At 44.7% G+C, this 26540-nt stretch overlaps 1 protein-coding gene across 3 annotated transcripts in view; it reads right to left on the reverse strand.

The window, feature by feature from the left end:
• The window catches only part of RORA (RAR related orphan receptor A), an 812472-nt gene extending 788008 nt beyond the window's left edge, over nt 1-24464 (reverse strand). For 2 of the 3 annotated variants that reach the window (XM_070378002.1, XM_070378003.1), the window contains exon 1: nt 24267-24462. In XM_070378002.1, the coding sequence (XP_070234103.1) occupies nt 24267-24432 (166 nt within the window). In that variant the 5' untranslated portion in view covers nt 24433-24462. Of the gene's footprint in view, nt 1-24266 lie in introns of all 3 variants that reach the window. The other variant, XM_070378001.1, reaches the window with a different exon arrangement.
• Between the last annotated feature and the right edge of the window lie 2076 nt (nt 24465-26540).

Raw genomic sequence — 26540 nt, forward strand, 5'->3', positions numbered from 1 at the left:
CAGAAGATTAGCGAACTCAAAGAAAAAAAGCAAGGAGACAGCCCAGAACATTGAACAGAGAGAAACAGAGATAAGAAATGAGAGAGACAAGAAACAGAAGATAAAACGAGATTTCACACACATCTGAAATGAGTTTCAGAAAGAGAGGAAAGAGACAAAGTCTGAGAATTTTCCTGAAGGGAAGGAAAGAATTATCAGAATGAATAAGCACACCAAATCCTGAGCAGAATGAATTTATGAATCCATGCCTAAACATATCATAGTGACCCTGCTGAACAGCAAAGACAGAGAAAATCTTAATAGCAACCAGTAAGACAAATTACCTATATAGGAGCAACAATTTGACTGACAGCCAATATATCCTCCACACAATAGGTGCCTCCTGCTGCTGCTGCTACTGCTGCTAAGTTGCTTTAGTCGTGTCCGACTCTGTGCGCCCCCACAGACGGCAGCCCACCAGGCTCCCTCGTCCCTGGGATTCTCCCGGCAAGGTGCCTCGTACGGTTGGTCAAAGGCTACTGCTAAGTTGTTGACAACATGGAAAATGTATTTTGTTTGAAATGACTGCCAGCGAGAACATTTTTCTCGCTAAGAACATTTCATGTTAAATGCATCCTTCATTTACTTCTTCAACAGGTTTTTACTGAGCACCTCCTATGTGCCATCCTGGTCAAGGAAATTCCCTGTTCTCTAAAAGCTCAAAACTCTGGATTCAGGTGAGTGATAAATGCTTTGACAGAAGAAATACAGGTGCTCTAAAAGGACAAGGAAGTATATCTAACCCAGAGGAGAGAAGTCAGGGAAAGCTTCCAGGAAGAAGCACATCCAAGCTGAGATCTATCAGATGAATAGGATTAACAAGGGAGGACATTAAACTCTGTGAGAACAAGGGCAGACTGCCCACAATGTTGTTTCCCTAGGATTCAGAATAGTACCTGGCATCCAGAAGGGTCTCTTTAATTACTTATTGAACAAATGAATGAGTGGGCAAATCCATAGAGTGGCCAGAATACAGGTATAAAGGAAAGAAGGCGGAGGCAAGGAAACACTGCATGTTTGAGCCCTCAAGTTCAGTAGGGCTAGAGAACAGAGTACGGAGGTAAGTGTGGGGAGAATGGGATGATGGGGAGACAGGTGCAAGATAAGCTCGAAAGCTAGACAGGAACCCTTTTAGGATATGTAAAGGGTTTGGATTTTATTTTAAGAGCAATAGGAATTCAAGGAAAGGTTTTAAGCAAGGGAGTGGTATATTAGATTTGCATTTGCAAAATCACTCAGGTCCTAGTGTCAATGTCAGGGAAGTTAGCACTGTTCTATAAGGAGAAAGAATATTTCCTCACCAGCAATATGAGGAACAGCTTTCAGATTTCCACCCAAAAGAGCTTGAGAGAGAAGAAGGGAGGGAAGGAGAGAAAGGGAAGAAGGAAGGCAGGGGAGAGGGGCAGTGAGGTGGAGCGGGAAGAGAAAGAAGAAGAGACCCAGAGACTGTGCATGAACAGGTCTAAGAAATAAACATAAAATCCTGGCTATCCGCATCCTGCAGTGGGTGTGTTTTCCAATCAGCCCTGAGACTTACGGCAGAGATAAAATAGGAAAAGAATATGTCCCCATCTCCAGCGGAACATTCTGTTCAGGCTTTTCAATCTAAAAACTTCAATGTGCCGGTCGGCACCGATGCTGTTCTCATGTTGTTTGCCCTGCACTGGGCCAAACTCTGCCCCAAAATACCAACGTGTCACATGTGAGCCCAGGCAAGTCTTACTAACTTTATGAAGTCTGGGTTTTTCCCCTTCTTGCAAAAGCAGTGAACCAAAGAAGGGTCCATGGTAATAATTATGATTTTCCTTGTACAAACAGCTTCCACAACAGGGGCGGCAAGCCCACAAGAGCCTGGCTGAATAAAACCATGCCCCAGCCAATGCCAAGTTCAGCATCTTCTCTGCTGGCAGCTCCTGTTGGGATTGCAAAGCGCTGAAGGAGCAGGGGAGATTCTGAGGATGTGTTCACAGGCCCTGGCACGTGGTACACTCAGCATCTTTAATATTCACAGCCCACGGCACATGCGGCTGCCAAGCCACAATCAGGTTGCTCACAACAATCCGTTAAAGTTACTTGTCAGGATCGCAAGCAGGAATTCCTCCATCAAGATCGGGGCTTCATTCCTTCCAGTCAGCCGGAAGTCAGCCAGGACAGTGAGGAAGAGTTAAATTGCGAGGAGTTCTCTGGGAGGACCACCTTGGGCCTGGGAAGGGCAACAGGATACTAAGAATGAAAGGAAAACCTGCAACCACAAGGATGAAGAAGCTGCCACAGGAACAAACAGCCAGAGGGCAAGAGAGAGTAAAGAGCCATTTCTAGGGGCAGCTGTGATCAGCTGACTTGGCTGAACACTGCACACCTCCAAGGAGCTCTGCCTGCCCAGACTGCAACCTCCTGCTTTTGCAGATGGAGAGGAACATAAACAGAGATGGAGAGGGCCCCAGGGTCCCAGGGCTGCTGTCTAGACACACTTATCACAGTCAGGGGAAAAGGAGGTGAGCTGTGGTAGGCAGAGTCCACATTCTGGGCTCTGACTAAGCCACTGGCAGAGGCCTCAGTCTTCTCATCTGCAAGATGGGGGATCATAATACTTGTTTCTGAGGAAGTCAGAGAGAAGTTTAAGGGCTGAGCTCAATATACCCAGGGCCTGCTCATCCTCAGGAAAGTCTGGAAGCACCCAGCCCTGGGCAGGCTTCTCTGCCCACACAGCTACCACAGCTCAGACTCGGCACAAGGGGAGTTCTAAGGTCTACTAAAGGATGTCCTGGTTTATCTTTCTCAGCACCAACCTACCATATGAATTCAACCAAAGCAAAGCTTTCCCAGGACCCAAGAGGCAGGGTGTGATGCTCTAAACATACTTCCACCACTGGGAATAGTAAACAGTCTAACATCTAAATTCCAAAAGATATTACTGATACTGTTTATAATTAGCATGCTAAATAAAACAGAATCAGGCTGCTGGCTTTCAGAGGCTGAGCAGTGTTATGCAGGTGGAAGAATATATGTGTGTGTGAATCTATGTGTGTGTATATACACACATATGTATATATATACACATGCACATGTGTGTACACAAATGTACACATACTACTCATGGGTCCAGCTTCTGAAATTTAGACTAGAGTATGGCTACAAAACACACTGATCCCGTGGAAGTGAGAAGGGCAAAGGGAGTAGCCTTCCCCTTCATCCTCCATGACGCACTGGCCAAAGATGGATTCCATGAAATTGAATGGACCTGGGAACAGCTAAAGATGGAAATATAGATTAACCACTTTTCAAGAGCTAAACTCCAAACTGGAGAATCATTTAAGAAGCATCCAGAATACTAAGTTGCTTACCCTTCATTAGCTAGAGGTTACCAAATGGCCTACACATCCCATCTTCACTCACAACACAAAAAGAACACCAAATTTCGAAATCTCCAGAGCTGTCTAGCCTATGGTGTTTTTTCCCTCAAAACTAAGAGCCTGAATGCTGAACTCAAGCATCTTCTCATCCTATCTACCTTTCCTTCGCAATTATCCTTAGTTGTCTCTGTGATTCAGAGCTAAAGAATAAAGCACGAATTTCTCTGCAAGTGTTTCCCTCTCTGGATTTGTGGCTCATAATAATTCTGATGATTTTCAGAGAAAAATGTTGAAAGTGACATACTGGCCAGTGTTCTTACCTCTTGTTTCCAAGTATTTCATCACCCTGCATGTAAAACAACAAGCAGACTGTCGTTGGGAAAGCTTTTGAGTCAAGTTCCCTAATGGGACACCGTACATTTATATTAGTTGTATACCACAAAGAAGGGTCGAGTGCTTTCCACTTACCGATAGTTACTATGTGGTTGTTTAATCACAGTGGACCCAGCAGCATCAGTCCACTGACTTGGAAGATTTTAAGGGGTTTAAAACACAAAATTCTGGCCTCTTCCACTAAAGAAGACATGAGATACAGAATTAGTATTTTGCTAAGAGAGATCTGTTAGCTCCCTATACAGAGCAGGCTACACTGAGAATGCACAGTGAGAATATGTGTTCCACAGGACAAAAACAGAAGAAAAAGTAAACTGCCAACTGATGAATGGATAACAAAATGTGGTATATCCATACAATGAAATAGGATTCAGCAAGAAAAAGGACCCAGATACCAACATCTCCTACAACAGAGATGAACTCCAAAACCATGATACTAAGTAAAGTAAGTCAGACACAAATTACCACATAGTATATGACTGCATTTAAATAAACATCCAGAAAAAACAAACTCTAGAGTAGAAGATGTGCTTTGAGTCAAAGGTCAACATTTTGGGAAATGTAGAGAATATTGGACAACCTATGAATTAGTTATCCTCTGCTTGCTTCAGTGCTTGTATATTTCATTTTCTCATCTTCTCAATATTTGTTTGTATGTGAAACCTATGCCTGTGTATGACCTTCAGATGGAAGATTCTTTCCTAACCCAAGAGAGTCACAGATGTGTGTTTTAGAAGCTGAATCCACTCTAAAGTTCTCACTGCTTCAGTACCACTAACAGCAAACATCCTAATTCAGACCTAGCCACAGGGACTTGTCTTTCTAATAGAAATGTAAAATAGATCTTTATTTGCCACAAAATTAAAATGTGATCCAATTATGCAGAATAGGAAGGGACTTATTGTTGAATTACATTAAAAAAATCACCCACACTAATTTAAAACAATGATGCCACAGCTTTAATTACTACTGTAGCTTTCAAACAGTACAGGAATAGGACGAGACACAGTCTATGATAAAACATACACAGAAAAATAGGATTCTGTTTAAACAAACAAATAAGCAAGTTAAGAATTTTAAACAACTTTTGGAGACAAATTGACAACCCTGGAAATTATTAGAAAGCTTTAAGTGTCAACCAATATTACAGACTATAGGTATGTGCCCCCCTCCCTCAAATTCATGTGTTAAAGCCATAACTGCTGCCCCCTGTGATGATGTTAGGAGTGAGATCTCTGGGAGGTAATCAAGTTTAGATCAGGTTATGTGGGTGGCATCCTCAATGGGGTTAGCATCCTTATAAGAAAAGGAAGAGACACCAGAACTTTCTCTCTCCATCATGTGAGGATACTGTAAAAAGATGCCCCTCTATAATCTAGGAAGAGGGCCCTCATTAAGAACCAACTCTGCCAGCACCTGGGTCTGAACTTCCTAGCCCCAGAACCACGAGAAAATAAACATGGTATAAGCCACCCAGTCTACAGCATTTTGTCACTGTAGCCTGGACTAAGACCACCAAATACTTCCTTTACAGCTGTGCAGACCTCTGTACAATTCACTACAGTGATCAAGGTGATTACACAACACCCCTTTCTCAGGAACTCGATCAGAGGTTAGTTATCCATGTGCATTAAAGTACGTGAGAAAATATTTAGCCTTCCTAAATTTGCATTTTGCAAGGGGCTATTCTTGCAGTGACTTACTTATACATTTATAGCCTATCTCCCAATGCTTTCGCCTTGGCATAAAGTAAAAATTAAAATAGAACTGCATATTTAGCTCAACTTCCCTGTCACAGAACCAGTCCTTAACTTTCTAAAATGTATGACTTTAGCTTTAAAACAATGCCCATCTCCAAACTACTTCACTTTTCAGTTGTCTGTATTCACTGGGGGCAGCTGGATGGATGTGCCCAGGATGCTGGGGGTTCCCCCAGGAGGCAGGTATCTCCTCTGAAAATCCAGGTGAAAATATGCAGTTAATGAGGAGGGACAGAACTGTGCTGACCAGTATGAGTGGAAGCTCAGAATTTAAATATACCAATGACCTCAGGCTCAAGAAGGCTCCAAATTGGCCCAAGGGATCAAACTTGTCCAGCCAGTCTTTGTCTAACAAAGCCCCAAAGTCTTCCCCATTCCACCTGACTGACCCAGGCGATACCTAAAGTAGAAAGAAAAATTCCAAAACTGAAGGCAGTACTTGTACAAGGAGGTCTGTGAGCCCTAAAGCAGAGAATCTTTGGGGAAGGAACAATATTCTTTAATTACAGAGCCTAATCCCATACCTGTGACAACAGAAGCAAATAAAATAACCTCAAACCGTACAATCTCTAAACTATCAAAGCCTATATACATCCTAATTTTCTCAGGTGACACAGTTTACCTAATCTGTGAAAGAAAAAGACAGAACTGGGAACAATAGAAATATGTAAGGTGGGCTAAAGTTATGGATATCTTGTTCTTTGAGGAAAAAATAAAAGTAAATGGAATAAAATGAACTCTCTGAAATCTTGAGTAATAAAGCAGAAAGATTACACCACTCTAAGACAACTAGGTTTATGGTCATAAAGATCTCCTCTGAGCCATTTCTTCTCAGGATGCTTATAGAGCCTCAACTGTTTACAACCTGACATTGGACCCTTTCAGCAACCTTTTTGGCACCAAATTGTAGAAGACAATTCTTCTAAGGACCAGGGTGGGGCGGGGGTGGGGGGGTGTGTGGTTTGGAGATGATTCAAGCACATTACATTTATTTGCACTTTATTTCTATTATTATTACATCAGCTCTATCTCAGATCATCAGGCATTAGATCCCAGAGGTTGGGGACCCCTGCTTTAAAACATAATCCAACCTTATGCTTCTTCAGTAGGAGCCGTAACTCTCTTCCTGTATCTCTGCACAGAAAGGCCATGGCCCTCAGCTTCCCCTGGCTCTTGGGATGGTGGCCAAGTGAAAAGTCAAGCTGGAGAACTCCCCAAGGTGGGTCTCAGGTAACCGGCTGGTTAGATTTTATCTTGCGTGGGTGAGCTAGCCTCACTAAGCCAAGGAGGCACTTGGCTTGGGCTGAGAATGATTTCTGTTTAGGTTTCTTCAGGCCTTGATTCTAAACAGCCAGAAGAAAGGCTCCGCTGTCTCGAAGGGCACCTTTCAAGAGAAACCAAAATAGGACGCTTGCTGAACAAAAGGGGACTGTTTGGCCACCAACGTGCTGAACGGGGTCTGCCCGTAGAACTGGAAGGGCTTTCTTGCAAAGTTAAAAAGACTGAGAAGAAAACAGCAGCAAGAAAAGATTCATCCAAGAAATCACCCACTCCAAACCTTCCTTCCCCCACATAAGTGCCAACGGATAAAATTTAAACCTCTTTGAAGAAAAGTCCAGCCAGAGCTCAGCTTTCAGGTCTTAGAAGGCACCAGCGTCCCAAGGCCTCCCCACTGTCAGATCAAACACACACAAAACAGTTCCTGATACAGGCTTGGTTTCCCCCATACCATACAAAACAGAAACAGGCTTTTGTGTTAATCTACTTACTGCACGGTGGGGAAAGGACTCTAATTTCACAGCTCGGAGATAACACAAATAATTCATGTGACATATTAGCGGAGTATCTGTGGGGAAAGTGTTTAGTTAGAGCTCATTGAAAACAATAGGAGCTTGGCCACCACGTCAGAAGGTGAAGAGAGGGTCCTTCCAGCAGGCTAAACCCCCTCCTGTCGCACACCTTGGAGTTGTTCCAAGTCAATGGGGCTCCCTAATTACACAGCACTTCTTTATTCTTTAGTCTGTCCATGGTCTGGGACATTATCAACTTCTTTCCAGGGCCTTCAGAGGCCACTGAATACGTGAAAGGCCCCTGCAAACTAAGTGCCATCAGTGTGCAGACCAGCAATTCCACTAGAATCATCAACATTGTCTCCACCTCCTTACCAACAAACTACTTGTGTTGTGCATTTCTCTGTCTCTTAATGGTAAACTTAAAAATAAAAAATATTCCCTTATCTTCCCTTGTTTCCCATGGCTAGACCCATCCTTTGAAGATCTCATGTTCTTTCTCAAGACCTTCTTTCAAGTTTTTCTCCCATGAAGTCTTTCTCCCAGGGCAGTGTGGAGACCTCTTCACAGCGATTATTCATTCTATTTCTCCCAACCTTGAGGTTCTGCCAAGCATGAAGCAGATTCCCTTTAGAGACAGGATAAATCAATCCTGGGCTGTGCAGAAAGTTTTTAAAAGGTGGGGGTAAAGGGCAACAACTCTACAATCATCAGTTAGACATGATGGGAAGGAGACCACCACCCAAGCAGATAAAACTCAAATGCAATCTGGAGCATCGATATGCTTTAAAACCTCACTCTGAATTAAAGACATTCTTGGTTTGGGGTGTGTGTGTGTGTGTGTGTGTGTGTGTGTGTGTGTGTGTGGCGTGCCTTGTATAGGATTTCTGAGTCTAAAGCCAGTTTTTTATGATACTTTTCTCTGTCACTGTACCAATTCCTCCTCTTTACTTTCTCAGCCATACCCACCTGAACCTTAGGTGTATTTTCTCAGTATTGCATTTCAAAATCCAGCAACAAAACCTGATGTAAAAATTTCACCTTCAAAAATGCTGCTTCATAACATCTCCACCCCAGCTATCCCTCCTGGTTAAATGATTGTTTGTTTGTCTCTTTAATTCCACAGCTGACATGCTGTCTCATACTCCCAGCCAGACCTACATTTCCAGCTGCCCAGAAGACACGTCCCTGGCACCTCCAACTCAGCCCATCCAAAATGGAACCCCTGTCGTCAAGCCATCCCAGCCAATAATCACACCCAACTCTGGGGTGACTCGCTGCTGTCATTACTTCTATCATGCACCTTCAATTTCACCTCTGAGCCCCATTCCAGCCCCAGCCTGCAGTATGTCTCTCCAGAATCACCACGGACATCCCCTGACTTGGCTCCTTCTCACCATCAATCCTCCACCCCAACTTCAACATACTTAGGCTTAAGTACTCTGTGTGTGTGTGTTCAGTCTCTCAGTCATGTCCAACCCTTTGCGACCCCATGGACTGTGGCCCACAAGGCTCCATCCATGGGATTTTCCAGGCAAGAATACTGGAGTGGGTACCCATTCCCTTCTCCTGGGGATCTTCTTGATCCAGGGATCGAACCCGAGTCTCCTGCATCATCAGGTGGATTCTTTACAGACTGAGCCACTAGGGAAGCCCTTAACTACTCTATCAAAAAGAAACAAGGTATTTTTCACTTGCTCAAAATTTTGCCCTAGAAAAAGGTCCAAAAAGCTTAGCTGGGTCCCTGCCTTCTTTCTCCATCTTCATCTCCTGGTCCTTTCTTCGGCAAGGCTCAACTGCACTCATCAACCTAAACGTCTCATGAACCTGCACTTCATGAAACTTGGCCTCAAACACCGGCTCACTTTTTGCCCTCTAGCCAAATCACTCGCCATTTTTCAAAAAATTAGGCAGATGAACCCAGTGAGCTTCCCCTGATTCCTTTTGAAGTCTTTTTGCCCTCTTATGTGCATTATAATTTTTTAAAAATATTATAGCCCTCTCCATATTTTTTTTTAAATTACTAGTTAATGTGTCTTTTCTGTTCATCAGTTCCTTTCATTCAACTCTGTACCTCCACTGACCAAGAGGGGATCTGGCACATAGTAAGTGCTCAATTAATACCTGATGCATCAATGAAAGAAGGCAATTTACTGCATCACCTTTAAACATCTGAAGCTTTCGAAGAATATCAGATTTTCTTGTCTCATCCCTGTTGTGCCTTGGCTGGCTCATTTTTCACATATTGATTCTAAACTGTACCGTCACTAGCATCCTGAAGGCATTCACTGAATGCCCAAATAAGAGACAGAGATGTACAGAAGACTCAAGACGGTCTACAACACTGCCCTCCAGGAACTGAGACCAAAGAGAAGATAAACTGAGCTGATGCAGCAAAATGTGACTTCAATAAAGGCTGTAACTAATTAACGCTAAAACCAGAGTGTGTTTGCTACTGAGAAATAGTAACGGACAAGACCAATTAATACCAACATGTTGTCAAACACCATGGTAATTTTCATTGTAATATTTTATTGGGAATGATATGATACTGATTTTTTTACCAAAATCTGCAATAAACTTTCTTTACTATTTTCTTAATCCAGATGCCAGCCATGGATGCTGTGTACTTTCTCCTCAAATGCTCATGGAGTTTAAAAATCAACACGGTTGATCTGAGATACAGAAAATGCTCAGTTGTTTATGAAGAAAATTTGCTTTTGATATTTTTGATTGTCAGAGTAAGCATTATATAATGAAAGGTAAATATATCTTAAACTATATAAAATCTCAGATTCCCTGGTGGCTCAGACAGTAAAGAATCTGCCTGCAAATGCAGGAGTCCCTGAATCAGGTAGATCCCTTTGAGAAGGGAATGACTACCCACTCCAGTATTCTTGCCTGTGGAATTCCATGGACAGAGGAGCCTGGTGGGCTACAGTCCATTGGGTCGCAGAGTTGGACACAACTGAAGCGACTGAGCATGCTCACATAAAATCTCAACTCTTCGGATGAGGGCTTTCTGGGGTTTCAGATCACCAGGTCGGGGTGCTGACTGACAATGCTACTGATGTACAACAATGGAGTGAGGGCAGGTGAGAAGTGCAGAGCACCATCAAAATCCCTTCCAGATGGCCTCTGCACGAAAACATGGAAAGGGGGTAATGGAGTCAGAAACCGAGTCCAGAGATGAACCAAGTAAGTCTTCAGGACCTCCCTGGACATGGTTGGAAATCCATGTTCATTTACTGCCAAACTTGCCTGGTGATGCCAATCCTCCTGCAGGTTCAGGGCTAAAGTCCCTGGAACCAAAGTGAAGAGTAATTCACATGCCCCACTGGGAGCAGCCATATCTGAGGCTGCCTTCACACATCCCATTTCTGCTCAAGGGTTAGCTAATGACTTAAGGCATAAAAATATGTCTTTATCTTTCTGCTATGGCAGAAGCTGTTTGGCCAGTGTTCCTTCTTGGGAGATGAATGACAGAATAAAATGACCGCAGTTCTGGGTCCTTAATGCTTTTTCCCCAACTTGAGACATGTCCATTAATAGAGGCTCTCAGACATGATAATAAGGATGAAAAGGCTGAAACGAATACACGAAGCCTTGTTTTCAAACGTTATCCTTGATACTATAATTGACTTGGTCAGCCATAACTGATACCTGTCCCCAGGCAAACCAACCAAGTTGTTAAAAAGGCAACACAAGCAAGCACTTTAATGCTAATCACGCATTTTCTTTTTGATCTGCCTGACTGGTACAATATGTATATGCCTGTGTGTGTATATGTGTATGAAAATATGTGTATATTTGAAGATATAAAAACTTACTTTTTCACTGAACAGCGGTTTATTTTCATTCCCTGACTGGTCAGTATTATAGGATTGGGGCTTCTCTGCTAGAGTCTGCTTCTTAAAGACCAGCTACTCTAAGTCTGTATGTGTGTATCACCCACACCATCACAATACAGATTAGACAAAATAGATGCTTAATGGTGTAATTCACTTTACAATAGCACTATTATTACAGCATTACTCTATTTTCATTACTACTGCACATTAGAATCAGCTTCCAACATGTTTGAGTGAAGAAATAAAACAACCTAATCACTGTGCCAATTAATTCTGTAAAAGTCATATAGTATATCAAAATGAAAACATTTTCACAGCATCCCAGGAAGACAGGATTCCATGCCTGACTCACTTCCTCTAGCTTCCTACGCTTCTACCCCACCACACTTTGACCTAGCCTAGTCCAATTACAAGCCAAAAATCAATCAAAGACCCTTAGCAAGCTTAACTGATTCTCTAAGAAAGGATATTATAATCCATCAGCACACCCTCATCTTGTGCTAACATTATTTTCCCAGATTTACCCAACGTCATTGTAGTCCCAATAACTACTCTTTCTCACGCTGTTCTCTCATCAGCTCAAATACTGTAACAGCAGAGTGATTTCAAGCAGGTTGTGAGTCTCAGAGAGTATTGCTTACAAAGTGCATGTAAATTATTAGATTACATTACAAGTGAAAGACTCAGCAGTGGGTCACCATAGTGGAGCATTAATGTAGAGCAAGTTGAATGGGAACCCTTGCAGACAGGCTTCTCCAATGTGATTTTTTGGCAGGGAGGAGAAAGTGACTACGGGGGAAGGGAGGACAGGCAAAGATGGGGTGCTGAGAAATGAGACATGAGAGAACACCGAGCACAGTGGGTGGAGGGTCCTCCCCCAGCCTCGATGGTTGGAGGGGGCAGTCAGCAGTACTATGGGAATAGGGAGGACAAAGGGGAGGGGAGCAGGCAGAAGTGGGACTCTCCTCTTGTTCAGTTGCAGGTATGGCGTATAACCTCTGGGAAACCCAACAAGTGGCTGATGGGCTTGAACTTAAGTGATTCATCCGAACTTGGCAGGATCTAGCCTATGGCAGATGAACTGAGGGACTGGCATAGGATCCAGTCCAGGAGAGAGAACTGGTAGTTAAATGAAAGGCCCTTGATGTCCTGGAACTCATTAATTTCACAGAGCAACCAATCAGAAACAGGAAGCAAAAGGGGCTGCAGACCTGAGGAGATGGGGAGAGGTAGGTGGAAGGGCTCTGCTTCTGGATGTGCTTCACCATCACCACCGTCACCAGAGTGACACTGGATGTGTGCCAGGCATCACGCCAGAAGCTGTATGGGCATCCTCACAGGTGAGCTTCTCAAGCACCTTGGGAAGCCAGCATCATTAACATCCCCAGTTTTCAGGTGACATAAGGAAAAGACTGAGTGGTGAATGAACTTACCAAAGGTCACACAGTTAGCACACCTGGGCCCCACTCCCAGCAGGCTGGTAACAACCACGCAAGCTGTTCATCATGGTCTGAGCTGCTCAAGACTGGAGCAGGCCTGGGCCTGCCACAACAGAGGGCAGGATTGGTGGACCCAAGAGAGACAGAAGTGGGACAAACTAGGGTGGCTGGGGCCAAACCCAAGACCCAGTTGGAGGTAGGAGCAAGTAGAAGCTGTGATTACAGAGCTGAATATTCTAAGAAGTGCAGACCTGAATATTCTGAGATGACAAAGAGCTCTCCAGGGCAATGTGGGAGACAATCTGTACAATTGATGAGCACCTACTTTTTGCAAGGCGTTGAGCTGTGAAGGAATACATCATGGAGCTCATCTTCTTGGGAGGACCTGACTCTTGCCCAGGAAATAATACTAGAAGACAATGTAAAGAAACCTGGAAAGGAAGAAGTGACATGTTGATTGAGTGAGCAAGGTCATCTATGTGTCTGAACACTGTAAAAGAGAACTACAAGAGGGAGAGCGTGAGTCTTATCAGGAGCTAGAATGACTGTAGGATCTCAGGAAGCAAGGAGATTGGACCAAAAGTGGGAACTCAGATGGGGAAGAGGAGGAAGAGGAGGAGGAGGGCCTGTACTAGTGAGAAAAGAAAGTGAAAGTGTTAGTTCCTCAGTTGTGTCTGCCTCTTTGCAACCCCATGGATTGTAGTCCACCGGGCTCCTCTGTCCATGAGATTCTCCAGGCAAAAAAACTGGAATGGGTTGCCATTCCCTTCTCCAGGGGATCTTCCCAACCCAGGAATCAAACCTGGCTCTCCTGCAACGCTGGCAGATTCTTTAGCCCTAGCCCATACTAGGAATAGAGAGAGATAAAAGAGGCTGAGGTCAAGACAGATGTGGAAGAGAAACCTTATAAATCTTTGGTCAAAGGAGACCCAGACAACGGGCTACACCAAGATGTCACGAGGAAAACTTAAGATCAAGCAAGGCAGGGATTCTGAGTTCCCTAGTCTATTGCTTTCTTCCCAGAGCTTACTTAGCACAGTGCCTGGCACAGAGAAGGTGCTCGGTAAAGTTTTGTTGATTGAAAGAATACCACCCTCGTGCCTGTACACAGTGATGACAAACTGCAAGCAAAGGGATTCCCAGAATCTATATGCTGAACCAGACTAGACAGATGCGTGTCTAAATGAAATAGGATGTTAATGAGCATGTTCTAAAAGGGCATAAAGATCCTGAATGATTACAAATAACAAGTATTTACCTTATTTTCCCTCCCTCAACTCTTCCTTGAAATTATAATAAAGTAACACTTGGAGTCCCACATCAGTAACTATGGAAAAACCTCCCTCCCTCCTTCCTTCCCTCCCTTCTTCCCTCCCAGTCAGGCCATGGCCCACAGAAAGGCTGCTTCAGCCTCATGCCAAGGATACGGGTTTTCAACTTCATGGAGCCACCCATATAGACGGTGAAACCAATCTGGTGGCTCACGACTTGTATTTTGTCTTTAAATAATAGAGGAAAAATAACAGAGCATTGCAGGTAATGGATAATTTATATGCAAAGTTTATTGATGTGTGTGATATATCTGTGTACTGGATTTCAATATATTGCGTTTTTCTCATAATAAACACATGAAGGACACTGCACTAGAAGGGCAAGAAATTCCAATATGAGGACACTTGTTTTCATATCCAAGCTGAATGACTTTTGTTTTCCTGGCTAAATACAACCATCAAAGGTGCTGCTCTTTGGGCCAGAAAACTTGCTTCATCCTGAAACATCATGAAATTCTCTGCAACATACTAAAAGTTCAGAATCAGTTCCCTCAAAGTAGCATCAGTTTCAGAACACACAATCTCTTTGAAAAAAAATTAGATTTATTTTTTTTCCAGTTACAAAAATAATACACACATTAATGCAAGAAACTCGGAAAATAGAGAAGGGCAGAGAGAAAGAGAAACTCATAGATAACCCCACTATCCAGAGATGACCACTTTATCATTTCATCATTTATGTACATTTGGGCCCATGCGAACATATACACACACACACACAGTTTTTATAAAAATGATCCCATTCCATGCATACTACTATGAAAGCTGTGACTTTTCACTAAGCACAAGATCCCAAGCATCTTCCACTACAACATGAGTTTTACTGACTACATAGTATCCCATTTGCAGACTTGCTCAGGAGCATCCCCATAAACAGCCCAGATAAACCCTCTGCCTTGAGGAAAGATGACAGCTGCTGAGAGACGCCCTCCCCCACTGTACAGCTAGGGCTGGCTGCCTCCAGCTCCGGAGAGTTTAAAGGCTCTAAGAACAGAATGCCGTACTCTACATCCCTTATTTTACTTTCTATTAAATCAGAGCAGGAGATGCAGACACAATTTTCACTATGCCCCTGAATGGCTTTACTGGCAGAGCCACAAGCTTACTAGCTAATTTTTAAAGAATAATAAAAATGCCCGATGGGATTAAAAAATAATAATACTGAGAATGTTCTGCTATTGATGCACAGCCAAGACAAAGTGTGTTGACCTTCAAACGTATCTCCACCTAAGGCTTGGTTAACTGATACCTATTGTAATAGCCTCAGAGGGGGGCATCTCCTGGTGGAAAGGAACTTACTGGAACTTCTGAGCATCTTGACACAGCATACAAGTGGAAGGAACATTGTTAGGGAGGAAGAAGATCTGCGTTCTAGTCACAGCCTTGTTACCTACTAGGAATGGGGCCTCAGGCATATTCTGACCTCTGTGAAAGCCAGTTTAAAAGGGGAGAGAGGGTAGATGAGATGATTCATAAGACCCCTGCTGGCTCTAACAGGTTTTAGTCTAATAAAACATGACCAATGGCAGTCTCATGAGTGAGCCCTACATATATGTGAACATGTACCCTCACGCTCAAGATTAGACATCAAGCTTTAGAATTTTCTAGAGTCCTCTCAGGGGAACCCCATTTGTTATACTGAATCTCCTGGGAGTCTCGAGAAAGTTTAGCAGCTCACCAATCTTGAGGCACTTTCTGTGCTTATTCAAAGAAACGTGCTTATCCAAAGTGGGTCACGAGTGCCAGAAACGGTAAAATACAATTCCAGCAATTTCACCCTTGTCAGCATCAGTCAACCAATATGATCACTGAAAGAAGCATCGTCTTTGATGATCAAAGTATTTCATTTGCCGTGCTTTCCCCCTGCTTCATTACCTGCACAATTGAGAGTTATGGGCAGTTCACCCTTCCAGGTGCCCTGTCCTTTCAGATATATTATCCTTGTCATGCAAACTTTCCTGGGAGTACATGCTGTATTGTCACTGTGGCCTTCTTACCATCATTCACTGGCTTTATGATTGTACAGTGAAAATGAAAAGCAATGCAGTTTATTTAAAAGTTTTTAAACTTGTGAAATATACCCTTGTTTCTTCTCTGATTTGACTCTCAGAAATCCATTAACTTTTAAGCAGTCACTCCTCCCCATGATTGGCATCGATCTTAAGGGATGATACAGGTCTCTTTGCTCCTGGAATGGCGGCATCCCATCAGGGCGTCTCTTCTCCATCTCTGTCCATTTCTTCAGGTTTCTTTAAAACTAATTAGAAGAGTCAATAAACACGCCCGCCAATTCCCTTAACACACTCGGAAGCACATCGGCCTGCCCTTCAGACCTGTTCTTGTTCTGTTGCTCCAAGTATTCCCTTACCTGCCTTTGTCAATTGGCATTCTCGACAAGTTCGTCATAACTTCTCAAAGTGTCAACTTTTCCTCTGTTCATCGTCCTTGTTAAAGATAATTTAAAATTAGAAAGGCACGTTCCCAGCCATTACAGAGTCAATGCTAATTTCATTCTCTTTTGCACGTAAGTCTCCTTCCCTCTAGAGATTCCCTTCCTTGGTTCGCAGCCCCCACTCCCCAGCCCCCAAAAGGCAGCATCCTTAATCTCTGTACGCACGACCCCCTTCCCCTGTTCCACCACTCTTATCTTCCCTCCTCCCAAATACTTCACCCAGCGAAACACACTTTAGTATGTGGTTCTCCTTCCTTCACTCCACTTCTGAGAGAAATGTCTGTGTCTGGAGATTGTAAAGTCACCTTCAGGAAAGAGGCATACAGTCGGCTGTCAATTAATCAGGATAAGACAGAAAAAATTACAATGTGTGCAGTTCTACTTCTCGGTACATGCATTTATGCTTTGGGGATCAAGAGGATTTCTCGCGCACAACCTAAAATTCGCAGGATACCTTTTTGTTGGCCTATAATGAATTCTCTACCTAGCAGCAATTCTCTACCTAGTCGTTAATAGTCTGGATTATTTAAAACAGTGATTAGCATACTTTATTATAAATTCAAGTGTTGGCCCCTCCTGTTTCTCCCCCATTCCGTTTCCCCTCTATTCTTTGCAACCTGCCTGATTCTCCTCAGTAGCACTCTTTGCTTATAAGTCAAATGACTCTATATGTATTAATTTTTAGTCCCACATTGAGTTTGACACATAGATTTTAAGCCAGTTTATTCTCCCCCATTAGGCACAGAACCAAACATCACCATTCTTGTCACATACACAAGTCCATCAAGTTTCAGGGTGTCATTTATACACCCTTTTATTGCTTCTTACTTCTTTCACACACACCTACCACTTACGTACAGCAACTTCACAACATTCATATTTCATAAACTTCATCAGTATTCAGCCAAATCCTCCCCCGAAGTAAGCTAGGTATTTTTAACAGTGCGCTGCCTTCTTTCACAGGCGTGAGAATCCTGCACTGGGCGGTACCCTTCCTGGTGCCCAGGAAGAACCTCATCTATCACGGTCTGTTCACGGATGCAGGCACTTCCTAACTGTTTTCAAAAACTTCATGATCATTGATGATCAAAACTCCGATGCCCAATCACGCAGTTAGAGATGACTGGAGGCTGGCGATTATAAATCCTCTACACCTTGATTATTCCTCTGAGCTCCAGGGAAAGCAGCATGGGTGTAGCAACTGCCTGGGAGGGCCTGGAGGCCTCCAGCACTTCTCAGACTGTGTGGAACCTGTCCTCTCCATTGTTGTGGGCCCTACAGACAGTGCCTCGGAGGCCACTTTATGTGGACAAGACAACCACCAGGAGACTGCAGGGCCACGCCACTGCCAATGTGCCACAGCACATAATGTGACGAGACGGTTTGTAATAATGATGTGTCAGTGGAGGCCATAAACGTATGTTAGGAAAAAAATATGTTCTTCCACCAACACAAGGGAATTGCTACCTATAATTCCTTTTAACATTAGCACGCACGTAAGAGCCAGACCTGGAACGGAGCCTGCCTAACCCACGGGGTATGGTACATTTATACTTCATTATGCCTCACTCCACTTTTCTAACCATTTCTTGAGACAACCTCCTTGGTGTCTTTACTCCAAAAGCAAAGTAATAACAACAAGGCTGTCACAAAAGAACACCAAGACTCCCAAGCTGAATTTTCGACAGTAGGATATCAAAGATATCACAAGATAACTACGGACAACCATTAAGTCAGCTGGGAGGGCCCTGAGAAAGTCAGCCCTTGATGATGCGGTACCACACTGTCCAGCGAACAAAGGCCTAAGCTTGGATAGACAGCTTCCTCTGGGGAAATCTATATGCTCTTTATTGACATTCTTAAAAGTCTTCCTTCTAACTCTAGAACTTCCTAACTTTCAGGGTTGATGAAACCCTTTCAACACATATAAGGAAGAAGCAAAATTAGTTGATATTTCTGTGTACCATTACACAGGGAAAAAACTGCATAATGTTATGGTAATACAGCACATAACTTATTTGTAAATACAATAGCTTTGCTAAATTTTTGAGAATGAGTTTACATTTTCTAGAGAAAGAATTAGCGCCTAGACTTGGATTGAAATTTTAAAGTAAAAACCTTAACTAACCAGAATCAACTAACTGACATGAATTTCTATTCTGCTACTTGCAACTCAGAGAGCAAGGGAGGTAAATAACAAAACAGACAGATATTGAGGATTTAACCAAAAAAAAAAAAAAAAAACAAGCAAACCACCAACCATTTCCAAGCTACAATCAGGACAGATTTAGCCCAATCTCTAACACCGTCTCCATTTACAGTTCTATAATGTACAATCAGAACTCATCCTCAGAACAGTGAGCCTGCGGTACCCTAAGGATCCCCAAATCTCTAAGAAAGATTCAATTACATCCCCAGTGTTCTTCCCAGGGCAGGAAAGGGGACCAGCACACTTTCAAACACATTTGATAAGGAAAAGACAAGAAGTGCTTCTGCTCACTGTGCCAGAAAAACAAATTCATCAGTGATGCTTTGATACTCTTATAGAAAAATCATGGTTTATTGTATCTTAATCAATGCTTGAACACTCATTATCTGGAGAGTTCTGGGCAAGCATTAATTCACAAGGATTCAATTGTATTTTTCTTAACATACAGCTTAATAAGATGGGTGAACATTTTAACAGCTCATTTCAAACCAACACTTGCCCTTCTGAATGAGATACCAAGGGAAAAATAAAACAAATCTTCATTTAAAAAAAAACATTTTATTTTAAATGATGGAAGGGAGAACATCTTGGGGAGACAGAGAGAAGCAGAGAGGAGGTTGTTCTTAAATTCTCAGCAAGGAAGACAGTCTTCATTTTCAGAAAGGTACTGTACATTCGAGGTTGGTGTTCGCTCTGGCACCTGAAGGCCTTTCAAAGCAGACTCTTCTGGCTGTACAGGAACCTATCTCTAATCTGGGATGAATGGGTCAGGGGTCCCTCCAGGAGGAAGGATGCTGTCTACCTCAGAGTCTCTGCACACTGGCTTGTACAAGACAAAGAGGATACGATATTTGAGAACAGTGGCATTTTCTATAAAAAATTTTGCACATGGGGCAATCACATTACAACTCTCTCCCAGATACCTGAAATGTAGTTAAGTATTTTGCTTCCACAGACAGAAATACATAGATGAGCTTAGAAGGAGACTGGAAAAATGGTGGGGGTTGGGGACAGCACCTTCAGAAAAAGTGGCACGTGCTATAATGGCCCACACTCCATCAACAGGGTTCTAAGCAACACCCAACTTAGTCAGTCCTTCCAACATCACACACACAACTTCTTCAAGGTAAGAATGGGAGAATCAGGAGAAAACTGTGCATCTTAACTCAGAAGTGACCGAGTATGGCTCATGGAGAACACCTGGGCTTGCCTGATTCACAGTCCAAAGGCTAGCTCTGGACAGGAGTCAGTTTGCTTTCAAAAACGATTCAGCTGTCACCAAAGACCTTCTGAATATCTGCATTCGGAGGCACTATCTATTGCAATTAACAATCCTATACCTCCCTACATCCCTCTTAGGAGTCTGGTGTAGAAACAGCAGTATGCACTGTACCCCCCAGCTCTACCGACTTGAAAACACAAGCTTAATGTCTCTTGGTTAGGGGGGTCCGTCCCTGCAACCTCCATATTTCAGTTTCAGAAACCAAGATGTTTTCTAAAGCCAAGGGCTCCTCTTAACACCAGAAGATTTTGGAAAATTCCAGCAGGTGACTAATATTTAAAAAAAAAATGTCTGCTGTAAACATTTTTAGCCACTCAGGATTTGACTTCTGGATTAATAATTCAATTCTTTTTAAGAAAGAAGGGGGAAGCAACAGAAAAGGTTTTCATAATCATCCTCAAATGCATTTTCTAAAATTATTCTATTACATTTTTAAAGGGTATAATTATAAATGTTTTTATGAGCAATTTACTGGAAAATGAAAGTCCCTTAGTTTAAAAAATAATTATTCCATCCCCCTGGCACAGAATTTTATCCCAGCCAGTAGCTCCTTAAACTACAGGGCATCATTTGTTCACTGGGGAGAGCCAGGTCCACGTAAGAAAAGCTCATCTGAGAATCAATCTCTAGAAAACGCTCGAAATTGCCAGGCAAGAGCACCGACCAGAAAGTGAATCAGCCTAGACTGAAGTGGTGAATTGTGGAGAAGTACTTTGAGAGGCAAAGATTCCTGTGGGTCTAGAAGTCCTCAGGGCTACAACTAAACTTGTTAACTGATTATAAGTCAATCTAAGCTCAGCTTCCAGGGGGTTCGATCTCAACCCAACTGAGCTTTTCAGTGTTAATCCCATCTTTTGGCTTCAATTTTTCCCTTAGGTCAGCCTGCCCTATCAGCCATCCACCTGCAGCACTGGTGTTCCAGACCACCGATGTGGCACACAGTCCCCTGAGGATAACTTTAGGGAGGTAGAATGTGTAAGTTTCTGGCATGCATATACTAATGAGATTGTGGAAGAGGGTTTTTAACAACAGTTATGTCACAATGCTCAGGGCTCCCTGAAGCCCCTGAAAGCCTTGTTAAATTAAAGATTCGCTGTGGTTCTTCCGCTTCATTCTTACTTCCCATGTTGTCTCCTGCCTTTCTTCCCTTTCATTGGGCTGAAAGATGGGCTGAACAACAACAGCCATCATTAAAAACACCCTGAAAACAAAACAGTTCTGCTGAAAATGCTAACATACCCTGCCCAGTTGTAAAAAGAAAGGGAGGCCGTCTTTCAGATTATAAAGTCACATATTTGATTTTGGAAGTGCAGGCACTAATGGTGCACGGTCCATTCACCCGTGGATTCCCAGGAGTTTAGAATCCAGCAATAGCTTCAAGTCTACCTAGGTAATGTCTCATGAGGTCACCTCAATGTCATGAGAATCCTGACCACAATCTCTGCAGACTGCAAACACTGGCTGCCTGGAAGCTAACCCCGCTACCTCCCAGGAAAGCATCCCCCAGATCAGAAAGCGGCTCTCTTCACCCAAGGCCAAAGTCTCCACTCAACCCTCCTTGAGGTTGAAAATGCTGATTTTAAGGTGATGGTGTTTGCTTTTCCTTTTGCGTTGTGTGCCTGTATGCTTTAAGTATTAAAAAGGCGTAATCACCTAGTGTGTAGGTTAATTTCTTTCCGATATTGTAATTTATGCAACATTAATACTGGATGCCAGCTCCAATTTTCTTGCCGCTTACACTCTGGGAGCCGACTTGCATATTCTGCCAATTCCATTACATCATCTGAAAACCCAAACATTTCCCATTTTCAAATCACTCTCATCTACTGAGCATACTTACACATTCCCTCTTTTTCTCCCTAGCTCACATGCACAAAGATTGGTACCCCCGAGGAGCAGACAGTACATCTGAGGTTAAAGTCTGCAAATGCACATAATTTCTGGAAGCTATTACTACTGCTGTGTTAGCTAAAGGATGCCTCCATCTCTGACCTTCCTTTTCCATTCAGACTGTTATATAACCGAGTGCCTGCGTGCAGGATGTGAGTTGAGTGTTTGGGCCTTACCTCCTCTCCCTCCCCCCATTAACTCTCCGGAGGGATGGACAAGAGGTGGGTTCAAAGAAGAGGGAGTGGGGGGTGGCCCACTAGGGGGCAAGGGGATGTGGGTCAGCAGGTCAGTTGCACAAGATGCATCCTATCTGCACTTTGTCCCTCTTCCCTTGTTGCTGAGCCTCCGGGGCTGGTGGTACCGAGAAAGCCCCATCGGTTATATAATTTGCAAGAACAGCAAGTTACGGATTTGCTAGTCGGTTCTGCAGGCTGCCACCCTGATCTCTTGCAAGAACACCTTCTGGCAAGAATGACACCTGAAGATGCTAATAACACACGGGAGGGGGATGGCTAAGACAGAGGGGGTGGCAGCACAAACCAGAAATTAGTGCGACTTCCTACATACTATGTTCCCCTCTTCCAAAAAAAAAAAAAAAAAAGCCTCAGAAACACATGAAGGGGATTTTCTCCAGTGTTTCTGATTAACCCTGTTACATAACCCGCTCGCATTCCAAATCCACCGTCTCAGGTCTAAATATACTCTTTGCAGCCAAAAGCTCTCTACACACAAACTCACCCAGCTAGCGGCAAGTCCCGGCCCCCGGCCCCATCGCCCTTCCTATACTCCCGACCCTCGCTGCCCCCTCCCTCTCCCTTAAACAGCGGTTTGATGTGTTCGCTCTTCCGAAATCGCCTTTAATTAAATGTTTTTCGCATGTGTCATCCTGATGGCTTTTACTGTACTCGAATTCCGTGAATGGGAAAGCGCCTGGACAGGGGGTGTGGCTAAGGTGGGGCGGGGGGGGGGGGAATACTGTAAAACAGCCAGCACATGATCAGCCATATTCCTACCTCCAACTCTAACATTGAGAGGAAAGGAGGGGCTCTGGGGCCCCCACTTGCCTCTTCCAGCTCTCCCTATCTCTGCCTGAAGCTGAGTGGCAAGAGGAGGGGGTCCGCTGGGCCAGTGCCCAAGCCGGGGCTGGAGATCTCTGTCCCCCAGCCCTGGGCGGCTCGTGCGAGCTGGCTTCCTCCGGAGTGACAGGCGTGATTTATACATTATTTACAACAGTAATTAAAGCCATCCTGTTCTTTATAAACTCTGGGCGTTTTCAAATAACCCCCCTCCCAAAGAAAAATCCCACACCAGGTTCCCATACCTTTAAAAAAGAGGAAAGAGGATGAGCTTTTCCCAACACTCCACTTTAATTAGAAAAAAAGCAAGGAGGGGTCATGGAGCCGCCCCCCCGCCAAACAGACACACACACACAGATCCTACAAATGAAGTGTGTAAAACATTGCCCGGGGTGGGGGGCATCGATCGCACTATCCAACAAGCATTCAACTCGCACTGACCATTCCCAGGTTCTTGCAGAAACGCTTGGCGAGGGAAGGATTTCCCAGGGCTGAAATAAGTTTGGGTGCCTTGCGATCTTTCTTTTTCTGCTTGTTTGCTTTTGCAGACGCTCACTCCGAATGCGCGTGGAGCGCCCCACAGTACCGCCGCCGCCGCCCCGGGCGCGCTGACGCGCACACGCCCCCCGCCAGCCTGGGCGCCGGGCTGCGAACCCCGGGTCTGCAAACTTGCGCACCTCCCCTCGCGGCGCCCGCCAGACAACTTGGCGAGCACCTCACGCGCCAGCACCCCGCTTCCCCCAGCCCTATTTCCAAATCCCAAATCCACGGCTGTGCTCCAGGGAAGGTAACCACGTCGCTCCCCCGCCCCAAGTCCAGAAGCGCTCCCTTTCCACTCCGGGGGAGGGGGGGCTGCCCTGATCTCTCACTTCTAACACCCCTTTCACCTCTGCGGGGGGCCGAAAACCCACCATGTCTCAGGCTGCCCGGGCCGACACTGTCAGGAGGAGAAAAGGTAAAAGGGGAGGAGGATGGCCATCAAAGGGATTTTTTTTTTCCCCCCTCTTAAAAGGACACTGCCGCTTTAAAAGTTTCTTTCCCGGGCCCCCACTCTCCGGTCCTCCGTATTTTGGGGGAGAGTATTTAATTTGAGCAACGCGGCTTTCTTCCTCTCTTTGCAGAAAAAAATCAAAGCCAGGGGGGTGAGCCCGCCGGCTGTCAACCCTCCTGCCGCCTCCCCCGCCCCCCTCTCCTCCCGCAACCCGAGAACGGGCTGCAAAAGTTTGCAACATTTCTGGGGGGCGGAGGGGGGAGGGGAAGGGGGTGCTCCGAGCTCCGGGCGCCGCGGCCAGCTAGCGCGCGGCCCCCGACCCCGCGCCCCGGGCGCCCGCTCCCGGCCGCCCCCCGCTCCGAGCCGGGGCTCCCGCCGCCCCCTCCTCAGCCCCTCTCACTGCCTCCTACCTCTGCTGGTGCTGGAATAGCTCTGTCTGCGCACCGGGGCGGGCGGCTCGCTCTTGCGGGCGGATTCCTGGTTCAGCGGGGTCTCCCTGGAGCCGGCGGCCGCGTCCGAGCCGCTGCTGCCCGGCTCGCTGGCGGCGGGGTCGGGGGCTGCCGGAGCTGACTCCATGTTTTTTCCCAATGTAGAGATCGCTGGAGATGGCGAGCTCCGAGACTCCCTCTATCTTCTGTTTTCAGAGCAACTCTATGGTACAAAAAAAAAAAAAAAAAAGGGAGAAGGAGACCGGGGAGAGCAAAAGGGAGAGAGCAGGCGGCGGCTGGCGGGCGAGCGAGAGCGCAAGGGAGCGCGCGGAGTGTGTCTGGGTGGACGTGAGTGTGCGCCCGAGAGGGGATGGGAGGCGGGTCTGGCCACAGGCAGCGCTAGCGAGAGCTTCTCCAGCCGGCCCCCACACCCACATTCCCCACCCTCCAGACCCCAGACCGAGAGCCGCGGACTGGCTGCCAATTTTGGGAGGTGGGGAAAAGAGTGGAGGAGGAAGGGAGAGCCTCCCGTGCCCCAATCCTCCCCTTCCCTCGGCCCAGGGACAGCAATTAAGATTCGTGAGATTGATTCTGTACCTACTTCTGGGACTCTCTCGGGAGCAGAACTCGTCCCCATCAGCAGCCAGCCTGGGAAGAGACAAATCCGATTATCCACGTTGGGGACCCGCAGGTAGCTCCCCGCCAGCCCAGCCCAGGACTGAGGAGATGCTAAAAAGGACTTCGACCTGCGCTGGGGGAACTGAGGGTGTGGCACTTCTTACTTTGGGATGGGACGTCCAGTGGGTTTCCCGTATCGCTTTGATGTAACTGTGTGAGTTTAGCATTGCCACGGAGAGCCAATTTCTGGTGTGGTTGGAAGAGGTCCCTTTCAGCTCCTTCTCAGTTTTCTCCGAGAAGGGTCCAGAAACCACTTGGCAGGGCAATTTCTACTGGAGAAAACTTTGGTCTGTTTGGTCGATGACTATCTAAGCTGGATGAAATATGCCACATTGCATCTAGTTCATGCGTAGCTGCTAATTGTCAATTCCCATGGTACTACTGCTATTAAATGTACAGTCTCATCCATAAAAGATATACTAGAGAGGCGTTAATAACATCTGGATGATAAAATTCAGATAATTAACAGCTTTTAATAAGTCACATCATTGTAGGCATCATTCTGCACGCCCAGCTTTCACTGAAACTCCCAGCACATAGTAGGTGCTGAATGAAATCCAAGGGTGGCAAAGAACTGCAGCAGTGTTACTTTGATCCCAAACTCCAGTATGAAGGAACAGTACAAATTGGATGAGTGGAAAATATTCAGGTGGTAGTAGCTTGATTTTCTTGTCTCAATACTCAATCCACCATTTCCTATTGCCTGCGGAGACAATGATGAAATCAGTACATTTTTAACACATACCCCCACCTTTCTTTCAGAAGATTTACAAATTTTGACAACAAAAAATATTGTTATATACCAGAAGGTGACATAAATATGTGTATTTAGGGGGTGGGTGGGGAGGGAATCAGGGAACATTTTGCTTTTTGCTAACTTCCTGGTTTGGAAAAAAAGACTTTTCAGAAATAAGAGGAAAAAAAACCTAGTTAGATAATAGCCTAAGAGGAACCGCCATATGCCCAACTTCACACATGGTTTGTGTTACTGTTACTGATCTTGGTCTGATTTCAGATACACAATGCTATTTGCCATGGTCTGTGTGTTAATCAGCAAAACCTGTGGTCCACTCTTCGGAGTGATGTAAATGAGATGTGAACAGTTTTGATACCTTAATCCAGTCTCTGCAAGGAACCCTGGCTTTTGGCTGTCTGTTGGCACCTACAAACAATGCCATGATCGTCTCCTCCCTGCCCCCCAAATCAGATGTGTGGGTTTCCCCATACATCAAAGCACAGATTTCCAGAGCAGCGTTCACACCTTTTGTAACAGGTTAGTGTTAGCCTGTTAATAAAGTTCTTGATGCACCTGACCTAGCTTGTCACATTTGACTTTTCTAAGTAAATATATCAAATATATATATCAAAGTGCATAGTGTAATGAACAAGTTCCTCTGGGACAGTAAGTATGTCAAAACACATCCATGGCCCCAAATATTTTCAAATATTTGAGAGAAAAACAAACTTTTCCTATTACATTTCACTAATGATTCTATTTGGGATGCAAGCAGCTTAAAAAATATCTATGGCTCATTTTAGCTACCAGTAGCAGCTTATTAACATTTTGGGTGAAATTTA

The sequence above is a fragment of the Bos mutus genome, chromosome 10 (assembly GCF_027580195.1).
Source record: "Bos mutus isolate GX-2022 chromosome 10, NWIPB_WYAK_1.1, whole genome shotgun sequence".
Lineage (NCBI taxonomy): Eukaryota > Metazoa > Chordata > Mammalia > Artiodactyla > Bovidae > Bos > Bos mutus.